Consider the following 18,444-nt stretch of genomic DNA (forward strand, 5'->3'; position numbering starts at 1 on the left):
GCTTCACTCTGAGGAAACAACCACATTTCCACTTTCTTAAAAATTCTTCAATGGACTGTCCACAGTATACCTAAGTGTGTGTGTGTGTGTGTGTGTGTGTGTGTGTGTGTGTGTGTGTGTTGCTGGGGATCAAACCCAAGACCTTGAACATGCTGGACAACTCTCTACCACTCCGTTACATCCTCAGCCCCTGTTCTCAATCTTTTTGAGCTTTGCCCATCTAACACATGAAAAGTTATTTATCATAAGAGCTTTTTTTTTTTGCTTGCCTTGTATTATAAAAGAAATTGTGTGAAAGAGATTGGGTATCTCTTTTAATGTGAAAGAACACTTTGTATTGTTTAAGAATCATTTCTTCATCTTGGTTGTTTTTTAAAAATCAATACAAGCACATCATTAAGTATTAAGGAAAAGTAGTTGGGGTAGGCTCAGTGGCTCTGTACTTACCTAGAATGCATGAGGCCCTGATTTAATCCTCAGCTCTGATACAAAAACCATCAGGAGCAGGAACCAGGAACTGGTGGTTCATGCCTGTAATCCTAGCTACTGAGAAGGCTGAGCTCTAACAATTGTGGTTCGAAGCCATCCCAGGCAGAAAAGTAGTGAGACTCTTATCTCCAATAAACTATGCAGAAAAGGCTGTAAGTGATGCTATGGCTCAAGTGGTAGAGCACTTGTCTTGAGCAAAAACACAGAGACAGTGCCCTGCCCAGGCTCTGAGTTGAAGCCTCAAGAATAGCATGAAAAAAGAAAAGAAGAGAAAAGAAAAGAAAGGAAGGAAGATAGGAAGGAAGGAAAGAAGGAAGGAAGGAAGGAAGGAAGGAAGGAAGGAAGGAAGGAAGGAAGGAAGGAAGGAAGGAAAGAAAGAAAGAAGGAAAGAAGGAAAGAAGGAAGGAAGGAAAAGAAAAAGCAAGTACTTTGGGGGATACAAATTGCAAATATTTCTCTCTAGCCATATAGTCATTTGTAATATTTGTTTTTGTAGCTGAATTTACTTTTGCTTCTATAGCCTATTGTTTTGACACCACATTTAGAAAGGCTGCTTCCCGATTTCAGGTGATTAAATCAAGTTCTCTCATCTGAAGTTTACTAGGCTCCAACTCTGTGCCATTCCATTGGGAATATACCTTTGAGTCAACTAACTGTAAGGGACATCTCACCTGTCTCCCAGGTAGTAATCCAGTTGTCCCAACACTGTGACTGAAGAATATCTTTTCATTATTGATTGGAGATATCAGTTCTATCATATGTTCATTCATTTTTAAGCTAAAGGAAAGACATGAAAGAAATGTCCTGGTTCAAACTTCATGGATCATCAATGTATTCTGCTCTCTCCTTAGGGAACTTAGTAGGAAGTTGAAGCATTATGATTTCTCTCCCTAGTTAATATAATAATCACATGCGACATTTCTCTATTTTGCAACTGAGGAAATAAGGGCTAGAGAAGTCAAGAGAATGTCCTGTAGTCTTGGGGGAAGGGTAGATCCCTACTGATATATCTGCCCTGCACTTCTTTTTTCTAGAAACTGCCCTTCTCCTACCATCTATTATTGTTCCTATGGCCTGACACCCATCCAAACTGCCTGGTCCAGGGCCTTCTCAGAGAAGCTATGCCAATCCCAGCCTCTATACATTTGAAGTGGAAACCTAACGAGGCCAGTCTCTGGGAATGATAAAGGCTGGAGAGCTGTGGGGACCCCACTTTGTGGCTCACAGACTAGCAAAGCAGAAGAGCTACTCTACAGAGGGATGATGGAGGCCAAAACAGGCTAAGTCAGATGAGCAAAGGAGCACCCTTCAGCATTCAATCTACTGTAATAAAAGTTATGTGAGTGTGAGTATGATCTTGAACAAAAACAAATGTTAATATTTTGAGACTGCAGTAGATCACAGGTAATGGCAAGAGAAAGCCATGCCTCAGAGGAGGGTTGCTGTGAATGGTTTTGGCTAGTACAGAAGTCCCTAGAGGTCTGGTGACCTTGACTGCCTATGGCTTGCAGACACTGGAAGAAATGCCAGTATAAACTCAAAGATGGCTTCTTTTTTAGGTGGACAGAAAAGGGTAAAACTGAGGCACTGGGTGACAGAATGGAAGAGAACTCATCTAGATTGAGCCTTTGTTTTCACCCTCAAATCAGAGCTCGTCTTCCCAGGGTACTTGTGGGTATTTATCAGAAATTACAGCTGCTCCCCAGGTTGCAGTTCTAGAAGAAAGTGTTTCCTCATAATATCTCTGGCCCCTGACCCTACTTTTCCATCCTCACTGCCAAATTCAAATTTTAGTGCCTTGGGCCTGAATTGTTGTAAAGGTCATAACGTTAATGCCCCTGTGCCTTTGCATGGCCTTACATGCCCTGTCTCACGTGAACACTCAAGTCTTAAGTTCAAGTGTGGTTCTCCCTGTGGGGCCTCTCTGGCCTCTAGGAGTCACTGCTCATAGTCTCTTACATAAACTTCCACCCTGACACTACAGATGGTAACCCCCACTTCCTGAATTCAGGGATCGGCTGTGTGACCTGCGTTTCTCACCATGCTTAGCTTTGTGATGCCTTTTTCCTTGGACACAAGGTAAACAGTGGGTCTGAAGTCAGAATGAAGAGAAACCAAAAAAATGCACAGAAATTATTATTTCACAACTCAACATGTCAAAGGGAGCCTGCGGGTTCCCTTTGCTCCTGTGCCTAGTTTCCTTAAGGGGTTTGACTCTCCAGTGCTTAGGCCTTGGCCCCTTGGTGACTAACACAAAATCTGGCATTTGATAGGCTTTTGGTAGATAAGTGACATAAAGGGAGGAATGCACAAAAAGCTTCTTCACTCCTTCAGACTTGCCCTTCACTTGCTTCTGCATGTGACCAAATTAATACTCCTGCAAACTTTCCAGAGTATGTCACTTGTTCAAAATATCATAAGACCAAACACTATTTCTGTGTAAATAAACAAAACTAAGCAAGCAAAAATCACCATTTTTTTTTACTAACCAGTCATTTGGCCTTCTAGATAGATGATGGATGATATGTAGATAGATTAGATAGGTAGATAAATGTACAGACAGACATTATTATTTAAGACAGTAACATTCAGGTTTTATTTTTACAGAGTTGAGATTTATTACCAATCTAGTTTCTAACCTGTTTTGTCTGGTAATTTTTCCTCCCTCCCTCCCCTCTCCCTCCCTCACTTTCTCCTTCCCTCCTTCATTCCTTACCTCTCTCTCCCCCCCTTTCTCTTTCTTGCTCTCTTTCTTTCTCTTGTGTCAGTGTTGGAGCTTGAACTCAGGGTCTGGGCATTGTTCCTTAGTTTTGCTCAAGATTGGCATTATAACACTTGAACCACAGCTCCATTTCTGGATTTTTTTTTGGTGGTTAATTTGAAATAAGGGTCTTGTGGATTTGCTTTCCTATCTTAGCTGGCTTCAAACCTTGATCCTTAGATCTCAGTCTCCCGAATAGCTAGAATTTCAGATGTGAGCCACCGGCACCTGGTTGATTAGTGATATTACAAAAAATGTTTTTCACATCAACTAAGAAAGCTTGGTAAAGATTGTTATTTAAAAAATCGAAGCACAATGTCTACTGCTGGATTAAATAATTTTATTGACTACCTTCTATTGTTCCCCATTTAGAGGCTTCTCAAATTTTCTTTTTTTTTTCTTCAAATTTTTATTATCAAACTGATGTACAGAGAGGTTACAGTTTCATACATTAGGCATTGGATACATTACTTGTACTGTTTGTTCAAATTTTCTTTATTTTAAATAGAATTAACCTGAAGATTTCCAAGCATCAGTCTTTTTTTTTTCAAATTTTTATTATCAAACTGATTTACAGAGAGGTTACAGTTTCATACGTTAGGCATTGGATACATTTCTTGTACTGTTTGTTACCTTGTCCCCATACTCCCCCTCTCTCCTCCCCCTTTCCCTTTTCCCCATGAGGTGTTCAGTTCACTTACACCAAACAGTTTTGCAAGTATCCAAGCATCAGTCTTTGTCCCAGTTACATCCAGTAGCCACATTCCTCCAGTGCTCACCTGTTCCCCCTTACAGACATCTTTCATGCCCCTGCACTAAATATCACACACTCATACAGCACCATGGAGGAAATGTCATTCCCATTTCACAGATGACAAACTGAAAGGCAAATGGGGACAGGGATATGTGTGGAAACCCCCAACCTATAATCATGGAGTTAGCTCTTAGTCCGTATTTTTGTTGTTGTTGTTATTGCATGTTGTTAATGGCATAATACCAGGCTAGGCAAGTCATAAATAAGTTTATTTTGGCTCATGGTTCTGTTTCAAGGTCAAGGGCTGGCTCTGGGGATGGCCTTCCTGCTGGCAATCTCTAGGCCACATGGGGCATCACATGGTAAGAGACAAAGAGTAGGAGAGTGTGTGTCCTCACCTTTCTCTTTGTATAAAGCTACCAGATTTCAATCACAGGTGCCCCAACCTGATGGCTTTGATCCTAATCACCTCCGAAGGCCCACTTTCTAAACTATAGTTAGATTAAGTTTCCACTCTCTTAATACCTTACAGTAGGAATTAAACTCCCACATGAGTTGTGGAGAAGACAAAACATCTTTAAACCATATCCAGAGCCAGGTGCTGGTGGCTATGCCTGTAATCATAGCTATTCAGAAGGCTGAGGTCTGAGGATTGTGGTTCAAAGCCAGGCTTCGCAGAAAGTCTGAGAATCTTTTTGTTTGTTTTTGGTCGGTTGTGGGGCTTGAACTCTGGGCCTGGGCACTGTCCCTGAGCTCTTCAGCTCAAGGTTAGTGCTCTATAACTTTGAGCGACAGCGCCACTTCCGGTTTTCTGGTGTTTAACTGGAGATAAGAGTCTTATGGGGGCTGGGGATATAGCCTAGTGGCAAGAGTGCCTGCCTCGGATACATGAGGCCCTAGGTTCGATTCCCCAGCACCACATATACAGAAAACGGCCAGAAGCGGCGCTGTGGCTCAAGTGGCAGAGTGCTAGCCTTGAGCAAAAAGAAGCCAGGGACAGTGCTCAGGCCCTGAGTCCAAGGCCCAGGACTGGCCAAAAAAAAAAAAAAAAAAAGAGTCTTATGGACTTTCCTGCTTGGGCTGGCTTTGATCTGCAATCCTCAGATCTCAGCTTCCTGAGTAGCTAGGATTACAGGCATGAGCCACCAGTGCCCGGCTCTGAGACTCTTATTCCCAATTAATTAGCAAAAAAATGGAAATGGGGATTTGTCCCTGACTGGAAATTCCCTTCTCTACTCTTAGAGTCTGCTTCTTCTAACTCATCTTTCTTTCCTTTCAGTTTTAAATAAAGTTGCTCTGTTAAAAATAAAGCTGGAAGTGGAGCTGTGGTTCAAGTTGTAGAGCCTTGAGTGAAAAAGCCAAGTGAGAGTGCAAGGACTTGAGTTCAGGAACAGCATAGAAAGAAAAACCCACAAAAACAACAAAAATGTATAGCAGGGGACAAATAAAACCTGGTTTACTTATTCCATCCCTCATGCTCCCTAGAGAGATTGTTCTAATTTACCCTCCACCAACAGTAAAATAGGGTCCACCACACTCATTTCTTCCTTTAATCGATTGCCATTTGCATCTCACCTTTTGGTTGCTGTCACTCCATGCATATTGCCTACTCAACAGCAATGGCCACCACGGACCTCCAGTTAGACTGGCTAGGCAGCCTAGCAGCAAAGCGGTCCCATTTTCCCCAGAATTTGACCACATCCATCCCACTCCAAAGTGAGCATGAGCTGAGGAGATGTAGACACTGTACAATGAAGCTGTTGTTCCTGCAGGACACAGAGCCCCGGAGTCAGTCCCACCTCCTGCCCAGCCTGAGCCATCTCCAGGGGCTTGCCTGTGCACACAGGCCTTCTGTGTGCATGCTCGTGAGCTGTAATTACAAGAGAAGCATTTTCTTTATGGTCCGTAAGCTGGTTATTTGTGCATCCCAGGAATTGGCTGTAATTTCAGTACTAAAGGTAACACAAGAAAGAAAATTCATTGATTTTCTTCTGCCAAAATCATTCAGATCCTGCAGTTGGATTAGGTGCAGACTTCTGAGATGGATAATCACTTTCTAGAAGACTGATGCTATTTCATGGAAACATCTGAATTGTATTTTCCTTATTTGCTTAATTTTTATTTTATTTTTTGTTATTGTTATTATTTATTGTTATTGTTATCTCTAAAGTAGTCCAGGCTGTCCTGGAATTTGCTGTGCAGTCTAGACTGCACTTGACAGAATCCTCCTGCCTCTACCTCCAGAAGGCTGGGATCACAGGTGTGTACCACCATGTCTTGCTCCTAATAGTGTTACTGCTAGGTTTCTCCACGGGAGTTAATGTCATAGGCAGTGTGATATATTTTTTTAAGTGTGTGTATGTGTGTGTGTGTGTGTGTGTGTGTGTCTACCTCTAGTTCCTGGCACAGAGTTCCTCAAAGCCTCACAATTTTCAGGCTGATATGATGCTAAGAAATATGTCTTAGTCTTTTTTTTTTTTTTTTTTTTTTTTTGCCAGTCTTGGGGCTTGGACTCAGGGCCTGAGCACTGTCCCTGGCTTCTTTTTGCTCAAGGTTAGTGCTCTGCCATTTGAGCCACAGCACCACTTCTGGCCATTTTCTATATATGTGGTGCTGGGGAATAGAACCCAGGGCTTCATGTATACAAGGCAAGCGCTCTTGCCACTAGGCCATATTCCCAGCCCCTGTCTTAGTCTTTTATGTCTGGTCTTTAACTTCTGATAGCTCCTACATTCCTTGTAACTTCCTGGGTGCTAAGAGCATCTTTTGTTTCAACACAGTAAATTATTAAAAATGTATTTTTTAAATGTGTAGGATGTCATTTTCACCCAGGGGCCATGCTAATCTCTGGATCATTCCAATTGTAGTACATGGGCTGGCAAAGTGAGTTCCCAGTGAGGCAAATCTTGACAGAACCTAGACAGCTTCAGGAGAGGAGCCAGGCATAAGGAAGACCAACCCATAATTCGAAGCTTGGAGCTTTTGGCCCCCAACCCTATCCTCTGAGGCAGTGCCAGAGATTGTGCTAGTCAGTCTTTCCTGTGTAGTATAGCTTCCATAAAAGTTCCCAAGAGACAGAGTGGGGAGTGTCCAAATTGGTGAATACCTCCCAACTCCACAAGGACAGAGCTCCTTGTGACCCTTTAAGATCTTATTTAATCTTCCTCCTTCCCTGGCTGCTCATCTGAACCCTTTAACAGATCCTTTTATTAAAAAAAAACCATATTTCTATTATCTTATGTAGTTGTACAAAGGAGTTGCTATTCACCAAGGCAGTTTATAAATAAAGGACATCTTGATCACTGTCAGCCCTTTCAATATTCTCATCCCAACTCCCAACCCATCCCCTCCCTTACTTATCTTAGTTTTAGGTAATATAGTGACTTTTTTTGTTTTTTAACAATGCAGTTTATGTGCACAATGCATCTTGCTCTACATCATCACTTCAAATTTTTCAACCCCCTTTGACTCAGCCCATCCATGCCAATTCTGTGGCATATACAATGAATTCTTGCCTATATTCTCCCTCGTTTCCCACTTCATCCTTCTATTCCTCTCCCTTAGGCCACACTTTCAAGTACTGATTTCCTGGCACTTACTTGGTTGGGCTTTGACTTAGTTGGGTTTTTTTTTGTTTTAATGTTTTAAAGAATAATACCATTTGTGATATCCATAGAGTCTCTTACACACTTCAGTGAATACCACTCTGGCCATAAAGAAAATGCAAACAAAACAACACTGAGATTCTACCTCACCTCAGTTAGAATGGCCAATATCAAGAAAACTAACAAAAACAAATATTGGCATGAATATAACCAAAAGGGAATTCTATTACACTGTTCAACTACTCTGGAAAGCAGTATGGAGGTTCCTCAAAAAACTAAACATAGAGCCACCCTATGATCCAGCAATTCCACTCCTGGGCATTTAAACAATAGAACACAAAGAATGCCACACTAAAGCTACCAGCACAACCATATTCATTGCAGAATTGTTTACCATAGCCAAGATATGGAATCAGCCCAGATGCCCCTCAAAAGATGACTGGATCAACAAAGTGTAGTATATATACAGAGTGGAATTCTACTCAGTCATCAGAAAGAATACTATACCATTTGTAAGGAAATGGAAAGACTTGGAAAAAATTATATTAAGCAAAGTAAGCCACACCCAAAGAAACATAGGTTGCATGGTTTCCCTCATTTGTGGTAGCTAGAATGTGCTTATAATTCTATAAGTAACAGATCCTTTTTCATAAACAAGTAAACATAAGTGTTTCTTTGAGTTCTGTGATGCAGCATACAAATTACTGAGCCTGACAAGAAGCTTGTTGACCCTGATTGGTAGCCAAAAGACAAAAGTGTGAGTAACCTGGGTCCCACTGCTTACAATGGGAACCTGAAGGGACGTGGGGACAGTCTTGTAGAGATGAGCCCTTTCAGGTAGATAGTGTCAAGATAAAACTGTGTTGAACTTAGGACACCCCACTGGTATCCAGAGTTGGAGAATTGATTAGTAGATAAAAATACCCCCATGTATTTGCTGTTAAAAGTGTTCGGTATGGGTAGAGAAAACTGACTTTTTCCTGCATGGACCATAGGACCAGACATCTACTGCTCATTACTTGGAAGCATGCTTCTCTATTCTTCTAATCTGCACAAGCACACAAGGAAGGGGAGATGTGCTGCAGCTTGGAGATGCAGATGTTTCAGAGTTAGTGACAAGTAGAATCTGAAAACCCAGGTTGGCACCCTCATGCTACATAGGACTTTCTAAAGATCACTTGGTGATCTTCTGTGTCCTGCTCTGCCTTCTCCACAGCTGGCGGAGCTGCATCCAAGGGAGAATCTTGATGAATCCAAGGGAAACTGAAATCTAAATGCATCTGTACTATTATCTTGGGAGATTTCCTCTAACAAACTGTGGAAACAGTATTTCCTGAAAGACAGGCGCTTCTCCCCAGACAGAGGAGTACCAGAATCCTTTCATGGCCCAAGATATTGCCCCAGACTAATCAATCACACAGGTTTATGGGGCTGTTTATTTTTTTTTCAGCTCCTCAAACCAATAATAAAAGCCTGAAGGTTTTACATTGCCCTTGGCAGTAGAGCTATAGAAACAAACACTCCTTCCTCTTTCCTTCATGTAGTGTCAGCAATCCAAAGACAAAAGTAGTTCTGTCAGAGCCTGTAGTTGGACTGTGTTACTGTGCCAATCATTGAGGGGAGGGCAGGTTCTCAGGCAGGAAGAGGACAAAACTACGGCTGGAAGCAGAAGGGACACCACTGAAGGTATCCTAGACAGTGGAATGAAGAAGAGCTTCTACTCTAGGAGGAATTCTGGGGGCTCGTTGAATCAGGTGCTTTTCTTTTTAATACTTAATTGATTAAATGTGCAAATGTTAGTATGACTTTATTTACTATTAGCTTGATGACTCCAGGATGGGACCACATCTTATTCTCCTGAGTATTCAAAGCCCTTGGCCTAGAAACTGGCCCAAGATTGGCATTTAGGAGATATAAGGATGAGGAGCTCAAGTAAGTCAGATTCTCTAAGTTATTTTATTGGGCTGTACATTACTCCGTGAGTTTCTCATCACATATCCCTGGACTTCTAATCAAGTATTATTTAAATGTATATCATACCAGAAATCCTGGGGAGTTCTGGGTGCTTATGCCAACAGTAAAGGGGAAAAACAAAGATCCCCTCTCCTATTCTCCCTTCCCTTCTCCATTTACCCAAGTCTACAAAAAGCAATTGCAAGTCCCCATGGAGAAGGCTGACTACTAGAAGAGTTGGGCCTTTAGAGAACCCTTTTCAACAATCCTTGCTTCTAGTCATGGAGTCTCTAACTTCCACTGGGTTCTCCAGGAACCATGCTGTGTTTTAGATCTACTCCTCAGAATGTCCTGGCAGTGGGCAGTAGCCCACACTTTGATGGAACACACAATGACATAATCTGATCTGAACTGGAGCTGACAGCTAGAGGTTTTGGCTGCCTAGCAAAACTAGTGAAATCTACAAAAACATCCTGGCCTTTCTTATATGCACCTTCTATATTTTGTACTTTTCTAATAATAGCTACTCCGTGAATGCCAGGCTCTCGGCTGCTGGTTACATAATTTATATCATCAGCAGGCCTCACAACTCTGCAATGTAAACTACTGTCAAACCTACATTTACAGAAGAAAGCACCAAGACACAGAGCTTATAATCTGCCCAAACAGGAGACATTCTAAGACCTTCACATGCTGGTAAGGGCCTAAACTGGCACCAGGACATAGGGTTTGTCTGAGTGTAAAGCCTTATTTCTATGATATCAGAAAACTCCTGCTATGATTGGTATGCACTACCAACTCTAAACTCGTTTTAATTTTTTTGGTGCTGGTCCTGAGACTTGAACTCAGGGCCTGGGCACTGTCCCTTAGCTTTTTCACTCAAGACTGGTGCTCTACCATATCTCCACTTCTGGGTTTGGGGGTAGTTAATTAGAGATAAGAGTCTCACAAATTATTATTTAATTAAACCTTTAATGATTATTTAAGGGCTGGTCACTCTAGTAGTGTCCTTTTTATTGACTCCTAGTACTGTGCATGCCAGTTTAAACAGAACATGAGTCTCATTCACGGAAAGTAAGTATCAGAGTGGGAACTTGATGGAAACAATCTGAAAATGAAGGTAGGGGTACGTTCACATAGCAGACCAAAAAAGACATTTCAAGTTCTATCCTCTATACCTGAAATGGACAAGCAATTCAAACACATCATGTTTTTCCATTCAGCTTCCTGTCACAATAGCTGATACCTTAGCTGATAAACCCTATAAAGAGAAAAGGGTTGTTTTGGTTCCATTTTGGAGGTTTCTATTACCCATTGGCCTGATTGCTTCTGGGCCTGTAACAAGGCAAGTACATTATGGTAGAAGCATGAAGTTGAGCAAAACCACTCACCTCCTGTTTGGGAAACTGCAAAGAGAAAGGAACCAGGGTTCTACAATCTCCTTCAAAGGGGATGCCCTCAAGGGCCTAACTTTTCCCCACTAGGTCCATCTCCTAAATTTCTCCCAGCTTCCACAACAGTGCCTTCCTGAGGACCATGCTTTAGCACCCAGGCCCTTGTAGGATGTTTAAGATCAAAACGATGGCAGCTACCTCTTCTCTAAACATTCTTCCTTCAACTCTAGGTCAGCTCAAATCCTAGCTTCTGCCTAAACCTTGCTCCTACAGGCCTCACCTCAAATGAAAACCTTTTTCATACCCTGATAACACTTTGCTTACTTGACCCTTAATTGGAGTTGGCTTTGAACTTCAGTTTCAATATCGTGAGTTTGTTTTCTGCTCATTGTAATTATGGCACAGGCCATACTTTCCTCCTGTTGTTCCAAGATGGTATTACATACATAAAGTCGCTCAATAAAACAGTTGGTAGCTGAAAAACAAGTTAATGTGGAGGAATCCATGGTCTACAGATATTAGGATTAAGATGGCATAAATAATAACTGAATATTGGGAAGTATTTTAAGGTTTTTAACCACATTCCCTGTGTAGGCTCATTTGTACCTCATAGTGCCCCCACAAAGAAAATGGGCTGGAAGAGATTAAAATGTGACTTGCTCTTGAAATCCAGATCTTCTTACCAAAGCCTGTAATGCTTCCATTGCAGTTGACTGAAGGATAAACAGGCTGCAATCTGGAGACTGAATCTTTTGTGAAACATCCTCACCAGCAGAGGGTGCAAAAACATTCATGGCACTGCCTTTGGCAGGCAGGCCCAGCCATTGGGAGCTTGATGGCCTGGGGTACTTTATTCCATTTGTCTGAGACATGTCTTTAAAATATTAAGGACAATGCCCTCCCTACCATCATTGTAGGATAACCCTAAGGATGAGAAATACTCTGTGGTGGGTACACAGTTGGTGAACAATAAATGAACTCTCAGGTCTCCATTAAGGGATCACAGGAGCGTGGAGGTGAAATAGACATTAATTTGGGTTTGATACCTTGGTAAATAATTGAAAATAGTTTTCATAGTAGACACCTAAAGCAGGCAAAGAGTTATGTCAAATGGTCAAATAATTTGCTGCTGACAGAAAACTTGTAATATTGGGTGAAAAATGTGATGAGCAGAATAGCAAGGCTGGAAAAAAAATCAACACCACTCTCTTTATAACATAAAGAGTGAAAACAACATACCTATTAAATGTACAGGTTTAACAACTTAGCCTCTCCATCAAATTGAATACTATACCTAGCTACTCTAGAGGCTGAGATCTGAATCATTTGAAAACATCTTGGGAAGCCAAACCCATGACACTCTCTTATTTCCAATTAACCAGTAAAGCCAGAACTGGAGGCATGGTTCAATTGTAGGGCACCAACTGGAGGGGAAAAGCATAGGTTTGAGGGTCAAGCCCCTATTGGCACATGTGCACATACAGGCATGTGCACACACACATACACACACAGCTGAACATTATGCAGTCATTAAAGTGATGCTATGCAAGACCATTGCAAATGAAAAGATTACAATACAACAGACAAAATCACAGGTTTCACTTTTGTGTAAAAACATACACAAAGCAGAAATCAAAATATTAAGGCAGTTGCTTAAGAAATGATAATGTTGTGTTCCCCCCTTCTTTGCTTATCCTCACATTGATCACGTTTTAAGCGATATAGTTGTTTAAAAAAAAACACCAAAAAAAACAACAGGGGCAGAATAGGAGTTTTTCAGTTAACACTGCCTGCCAGCCCAGCCAGGCTAATTAATGGTCATGTAAATTAAGTCGATTGTAATAACATGATTTAAAAGTTCCAAGGTAGTCTACAAGTAATTAAAATCCTGATGAAATTTCCAGGAATCGGTTTCCACACTTGGGACTTAGCAGTTATTAAGTTTACAGTTAACAGATACTAGCTCCACTCTTTCAAAAGGCCTAAAACTAGAACAAAATAAAAAAAAATGAACAATTGTTCATGTAAAAAGCCACCTGATCTGTTTGTTTTGAGCAAGTGCAACCAGAAACTCCTCCTATCTCCCATTCGGGGTCGGCTGCACTCCTTTCGACAGTGTATCTGCTCTCCATTACTTAATCTACTTTCCTGAACTTGAAATGAGGTGGAATTTCAATGTAGAGTTACCTATTAGTTCCAGGGCTAAATTTAAACCTTTAATTAAATTAATCCGTTGATCTTAAACACATTGCTTCTCCCTCTGAGAAGTGTAGCAAGGATTCTTAGGTGTTACAGACCTTAATTCAGTGTGACACTTGTTCCATGAAGAATTTGTTAAGTCACCCAAACTGCCTGGAGAAATCCGTACAGCTTTGATACACTGTGGGCCAAGCGAACATCCCCCATCCACCCTCATCCCACCCCCACAAGTGGTCCCTTGAGGGGGGGTGTGTGTGTCTGCGACTGTGTCCAAAATCTAAACTAGGTATGAAAGATGAGTCCTTAGGCAGAAACTGATCTTTCTAGAAGGCATAGTAGGTGCCAATTGGTTGTTTATGAAATACACAAGAGAGTAACTGTCCATAAAGGAGGAAAAGAGACAATTCACAAACATTTCCAAGGAGACAATGTGCCAAGACTATTTTGTCCCACTTCAGTCTTCATAGAAAATAAAATATATTTCAGGGCCAAAGTAATTTTTAGGTTGGCCTTGAGATCACAAGGGAATGGGGGCTGTGATAAATCAGTCCAGCCACACAGAGATGTTCACGCCGCACCTTGGCCTGTGAAGAGTGTGACACAGAACTGAGTGGTTAAAGACACTTTCCATGGGCTGTGGACCTGCTCCTGCAACTATGAGTACGGATCTATTTGTCGAGGCAGCCGTGTGGCCAGCTCCTGACCTCGGCGTGGCTCCTAGTAACTGTCCTGCGGACCCCTAACTGCCCTGGTGCCCGTCTCCACGCGGTGCCCCTCGGCTCGGGGAGCGCGCCTGGGGAACGTGCTCGCCGCCCGCACCTGGCTGCCGCGCGCTCTGCGGGCCGCCGATTCCCCCCGCCGCCCCGGCCGCTGGGGCGCCCCGCGCTGGCCCGCCGGTCCCCGCCCAGCCACGCGCCCCGCTCCCCTTCCTCCTGGTCTTCCTCCCGCCGCCCGCCTCCGCCCACGGCTTTGTTTTCCTCCCAGGTTCCACTCCCCACACGTGATACTGTGTTATTGCAAAGAGCGCTTCGGAGCGCGGGCGCGGGGCGCGCGCACCTATAAATACGGACACGCGGGCCGGGCCGCCGAGGCCGCACCGCCCGGCGATCGGCAGGCGGGCAGCCAGCGAGCTCCAGCGGCGCGCGTGGGGGGCTCCGCGGCGCCCCGCGCCCGAGCCCGAGCCCCGAGGGGCGAGCATGGCCCTCCCGCCGGGGGACCGGGCCGCAGTGCACGCCGCCTGCGCCCCGCGCCCAGCCTAACCCGGGTCGCCGCGGCTCGCGCTCGCCGCCGCCGATCGCTTCTCCGGGCATCGGGGAACGAACGCCGCAGACGGACACAATGGCGGCGGCCACCGCCACCGCCCGCACGGCCGCTTGCAGCAGAGGCGGCGGCGGCCCCGGCACCGACGCCGCGGGCACCAGCGGGGTGCAGCCGCCGCCGCAGCCCCAGCCTGCGCCCGCCACCACGCCGGCCCAGCCGCCGCCCGAGCCCCCCCGGAAGCCGCGTGTGGACCCGCGGCGCCGCCAGGCTGCCCTGTCCTTCCTCACCAACATCTCGCTGGACGGACGGCCGCCGGTGCAGGACGGGGACTGGGGCGGCGGCGAGGAGGGCGGCGTGGCGAAGCCCGGCCCCGGCAGCGCCTACGGCGCGAGGACTCGGCTCAGCCTGCCGGCCGCCGGCTGCAGCGCGTTCCCCACGCCCGGCCCCTGCCTCCCGCAGCCCGCGCTCCCGCCAGCCTTGCTCCCCGGCAGCCACGCCACCCTGCCCGGCCCCGGGGCCACTCGGGGACTCGTCAGCCCCCTAGGTGCGGGCCGGGTGGCGGGAGAGCAGTTGTTTCTGCCCGACGGACCCGGGGAAGCCGGGCAGGAGGACTTGGAGGAGGACGATGCGTTTCTCGGCGCGCAGGTGCCGGCAGCCGCCTTTCTGGGCTCCGGGACCCCCGGGAGTGGGGGCGGCAGTCGAGGTCGCCTCAACTCGTTCACTCAGGGGATCCTGCCCATCGCCTTCTCCAGGCAGACCTCCCAGAACTACTGCGCCCTGGAGCAGCCGGGACAGGGCGGCAGCGCCAGCGCCTACGAGCAACTGCAGAGGTCCCGGTAAGTGCCCCGGGCTCCACGCGCGCCCCTCTCGGCGTGGCTCCAGCCTCCCCGCAATCTCTGGGTTGCAGCACCCAGGCCGCGGCCGCCCTCCCGCGTCCGGCTAGATCCCGGGCGCACCTTTCGAATTCTAGACCCAAAGAGGAAGCGCCCTGGGGAGTGTGTGGTGACACTTGGGTGCACGAGCACAGCAGGAGAGCCACGCGTGTGCCTCGGCTGGGCGAGGAGGAGTGCTGCAGGAATACACACACACACACACACACACACCTCACACACACACACCCCCATTCCCCCCAAACAGCCCAACACACGACCATGAAGCCCACAAACTTCCTGCTGCCGAGTCCAGACCCCGGTGAGGGAGGGGGCGGTCCCCTCGCGGAGTGAGCGGCGCCTGGTACTGGTGGGACCCGCGGCTAGGCGGCGCGCAGGAGCCAAGGCCGGGGGCAGACACCCGTGCACCCCCTCGCAGAAGTTCCTGAGGCCCAGGGAAACGGCCTTTTCTAAGAAAGTGCAGAGTTCCCTTGAACCCTGCCCTGAGGGAGTTGGGGTGGGGGGTGGGGTTCTGGGAGGAAATAGGGCCTGAGGATTTTTTTTTCCCATTCCAAGAGGAATTTGCTTGAGTTAGTTGAAAGCTTATTGTACTTGCTAGCTTCAGTTGGCAGTGGGTATTTGGCATTCTGTACAAACATGAAACGTTGGACTTTCTGGAAATAGCTGGAGTTTGTCAACATCATTAGGAGACAGACTGGAGGGTGGGGGACAGACAGGTGGGGAGTGTTTGCCCAAGTTAGTTAATAAGGCCTCCAGTGGAATTAGCGTTGACTACCTGGGGCCAGTTAACCTAGGGGACTGGTCAGGAATGCTCCCATGGCCAGAGTTCTGCTGGCATCAAGATGGGCAGAAAAAAAGCTGCATGTTCCAGCTTCCCTCCCATAAGTAATGCTGTTGTGAAGGTGAAAAGTTGGCCTGCTAGAAAACTGAACTTTGTCCCGTAACCAAAGGGGGTGGGGGAGAGAACAAGCCAGGCTCATCCAGATGTTGATTCTTCCTAGCAGGTGTGAGGTGTTGCATTTCCAGTGTGTCTGGGCAAGGGTTTGGGGTCAGTGGAAGCAGCCTCGAGGTTGCATGGGTGCATTGGCCTCACCGGGCACAGGTGACAGCCCGAGCTGGCATATCTTGTCACAGCGTGCATCTCCCCCTCCCATCAGTGAGTGCACACTCAACAGTTTCTGAGCAGCTCTTGACATCACACTCTGAGGGAGTGGCTGTGGACTTGGAGCCTGAGTCAGAGGGTCACAACAGGCATCTAATAAGCGTTAAGAGTCCTGCTAAGCTAGTATGGAAGGCTGGCCTGTGTCACCTGCAAGACACATGTGCTGACAGCGGCTGGAGATGAGATTACCTTGCAGTCTTTCTCCAGGAAACTCATTTCAGGGCATGTAGTGGATGTAGTCAGAGAACATCCTGACCAGGCTTTCATCCTACCTAGCACTATGAATCTTTGGGAAGCTTTATTGATCTCTGGTAGCCTGACACATTGAGTTAGCAGTTATTCAGTTAATATTCTTACACAACAATCATAAATATCTTACTGTTCTGGTGGGTTGTTTTGTGCCAAATGTGGGGCTTGAACTAAGGGCCTAGGTTCTGTCCATGAGCTTTTGTGCTCAAGGCTAGTGCTCTACTATTTGAGCCACAGCTCTACTTCTAGATTTTTTGGTGATTAATTGAAGATAAGATTCTCATGGCCTTTCCTGCCCCAACTGGCTTCAAACTGCAATTCTCAGATATCAGCCTCCTGAGTAGCTAGGATTACCGGCATGAGTCACTGGCACCTGGCTTTTTGTTTTTGAAATAGGGTCTTGCTATGCAGCCCAGGCTGGCCTTGAACTCTCCATCATCCTGCTCACCCTCCTGAGTGTTGGAAATATAAGCATGCACCACTAATCTAGATTATTTTATTATTTGAGTAGTCCATAGTAGGAAACTTGATAGGCATTGTTTTTATATACAACTGTCAACAGAAATAGCATCAAATTTTATGTAAGGGGGGAGGGATATAAAGGCCAGCTTGGCCATGGTCTAGTGACAACCTTGTGTACCCCAGGACGCTTGCTTTCTAGAAAGCACAGTTGCATTTAGACCTTTATGTGAGACGAGCTGCTTTGTGATGCCTGAAGAGAACGTTCGCCTGTCCAGCCCAAGTGCAGGTTAGAGTGCACACTGGCTGGGGGCTCCGGCTCGCCTGGCTTTCCTTCCCCTTCCTTTCCTTTTGGAAGCCCAGAGGGTTCTATCTGCTAATTCACCGATATGCTACCCGGATGTGGTTTGTTAATCAAGTTAGACTATCCTTTGACTCCTTTTCTGCTGACGGAATTCCATACAATTTTGCTTGGCTCCCAGTTGTGGGTTCTGGACCCTTGGCCTCCCCTGGAGCTCTTAGGAATGGTCCCACTGACACGGGCTTGAGTCCAAATCTGGCTTTGAGATCCCCAAGTGTTTCCTATGCTTGGAACCAGGTCAGAAGCGCTGCGCTGCCTTAGTGAATCAAAAGCTGCTCCTCCCCCACTTTTTTAAAAAATGAATTTGACATTTCTTGTGTTTCACTGTTAGGGATATGTGAAAATCCGAATTTCTTTTTGGTTACTTTCATCTGAATTTGTATCAGAAAAATTGCAATGACTTGCTTGGACTTAAGTCTTTGAAATAGAATGGACGAGCGTGGATGTTACAGCGACTCCATCTCTATCATAATTTTTTCTTTTCTTTTTTTTTTTTTTTTTTTTTGTGGCCAGTCCTGACTCAGGTCCTGAGCACTGTCCTTGGCTTCTTTTTTTTTTTTTTTCTCAAGGCTAGCACTCTACCTCTTGAGCCACAGTGCCACTTCTGGCTTTTTCTGTTTTATGTGTGCTGAGGAATTGAACCCAGGGCTTCCTGCATGCTAGGCAAGCACTCTACCACTAGGCCATAGCCCCAGTCCCGGTGACTCCATCTCTATACTGGGCTCATTCTTGGCTTCTGTCACCTTTGACCTTCACAGCCACACTGTGGGGTTCTCTCACAGGCAAGGAGATCATTGGGCTCAGCGAAATTGAGTTATTTCCTCAGACTGGCTCAGCTACTGAGAAACATAATAGATCCAGGTTGGATCAAGATAGGAACCTAGGTCTTTGACAGCCAAGCCTGGCAT

General features: G+C 45.7%; 1 protein-coding gene and 1 non-coding gene across 3 annotated transcripts in view; one reads left to right on the forward strand and one right to left on the reverse strand.

Annotated features, from left to right (window-relative positions):
- Window positions 1-6,791: 6,791 nt before the first annotated feature.
- Window positions 6,792-6,895, reverse strand: LOC125364334. Its single transcript, XR_007213490.1, has one exon. It is a non-coding gene; the product is annotated as a U6 spliceosomal RNA (small nuclear RNA).
- Window positions 6,896-14,168: 7,273 nt separating this feature from the next.
- The window catches only part of Cables1 (Cdk5 and Abl enzyme substrate 1), a 96,918-nt gene continuing 92,642 nt past the window's right edge, over window positions 14,169-18,444 (forward strand). Inside the window, exon 1 of one of the 2 annotated variants that reach the window (XM_048363600.1) lies at window positions 14,169-15,251. In XM_048363600.1, coding sequence (XP_048219557.1) covers window positions 14,494-15,251 — 758 coding nt within the window. In that variant the 5' untranslated portion in view covers window positions 14,169-14,493. The remainder of the gene's footprint in view (window positions 15,252-18,444) is intronic. The other variant, XM_048363599.1, reaches the window with a different exon arrangement.

This window comes from Perognathus longimembris, chromosome 15 (assembly GCF_023159225.1).
Source record: "Perognathus longimembris pacificus isolate PPM17 chromosome 15, ASM2315922v1, whole genome shotgun sequence".
Classification (NCBI taxonomy): Eukaryota; Metazoa; Chordata; class Mammalia; order Rodentia; family Heteromyidae; genus Perognathus; species Perognathus longimembris.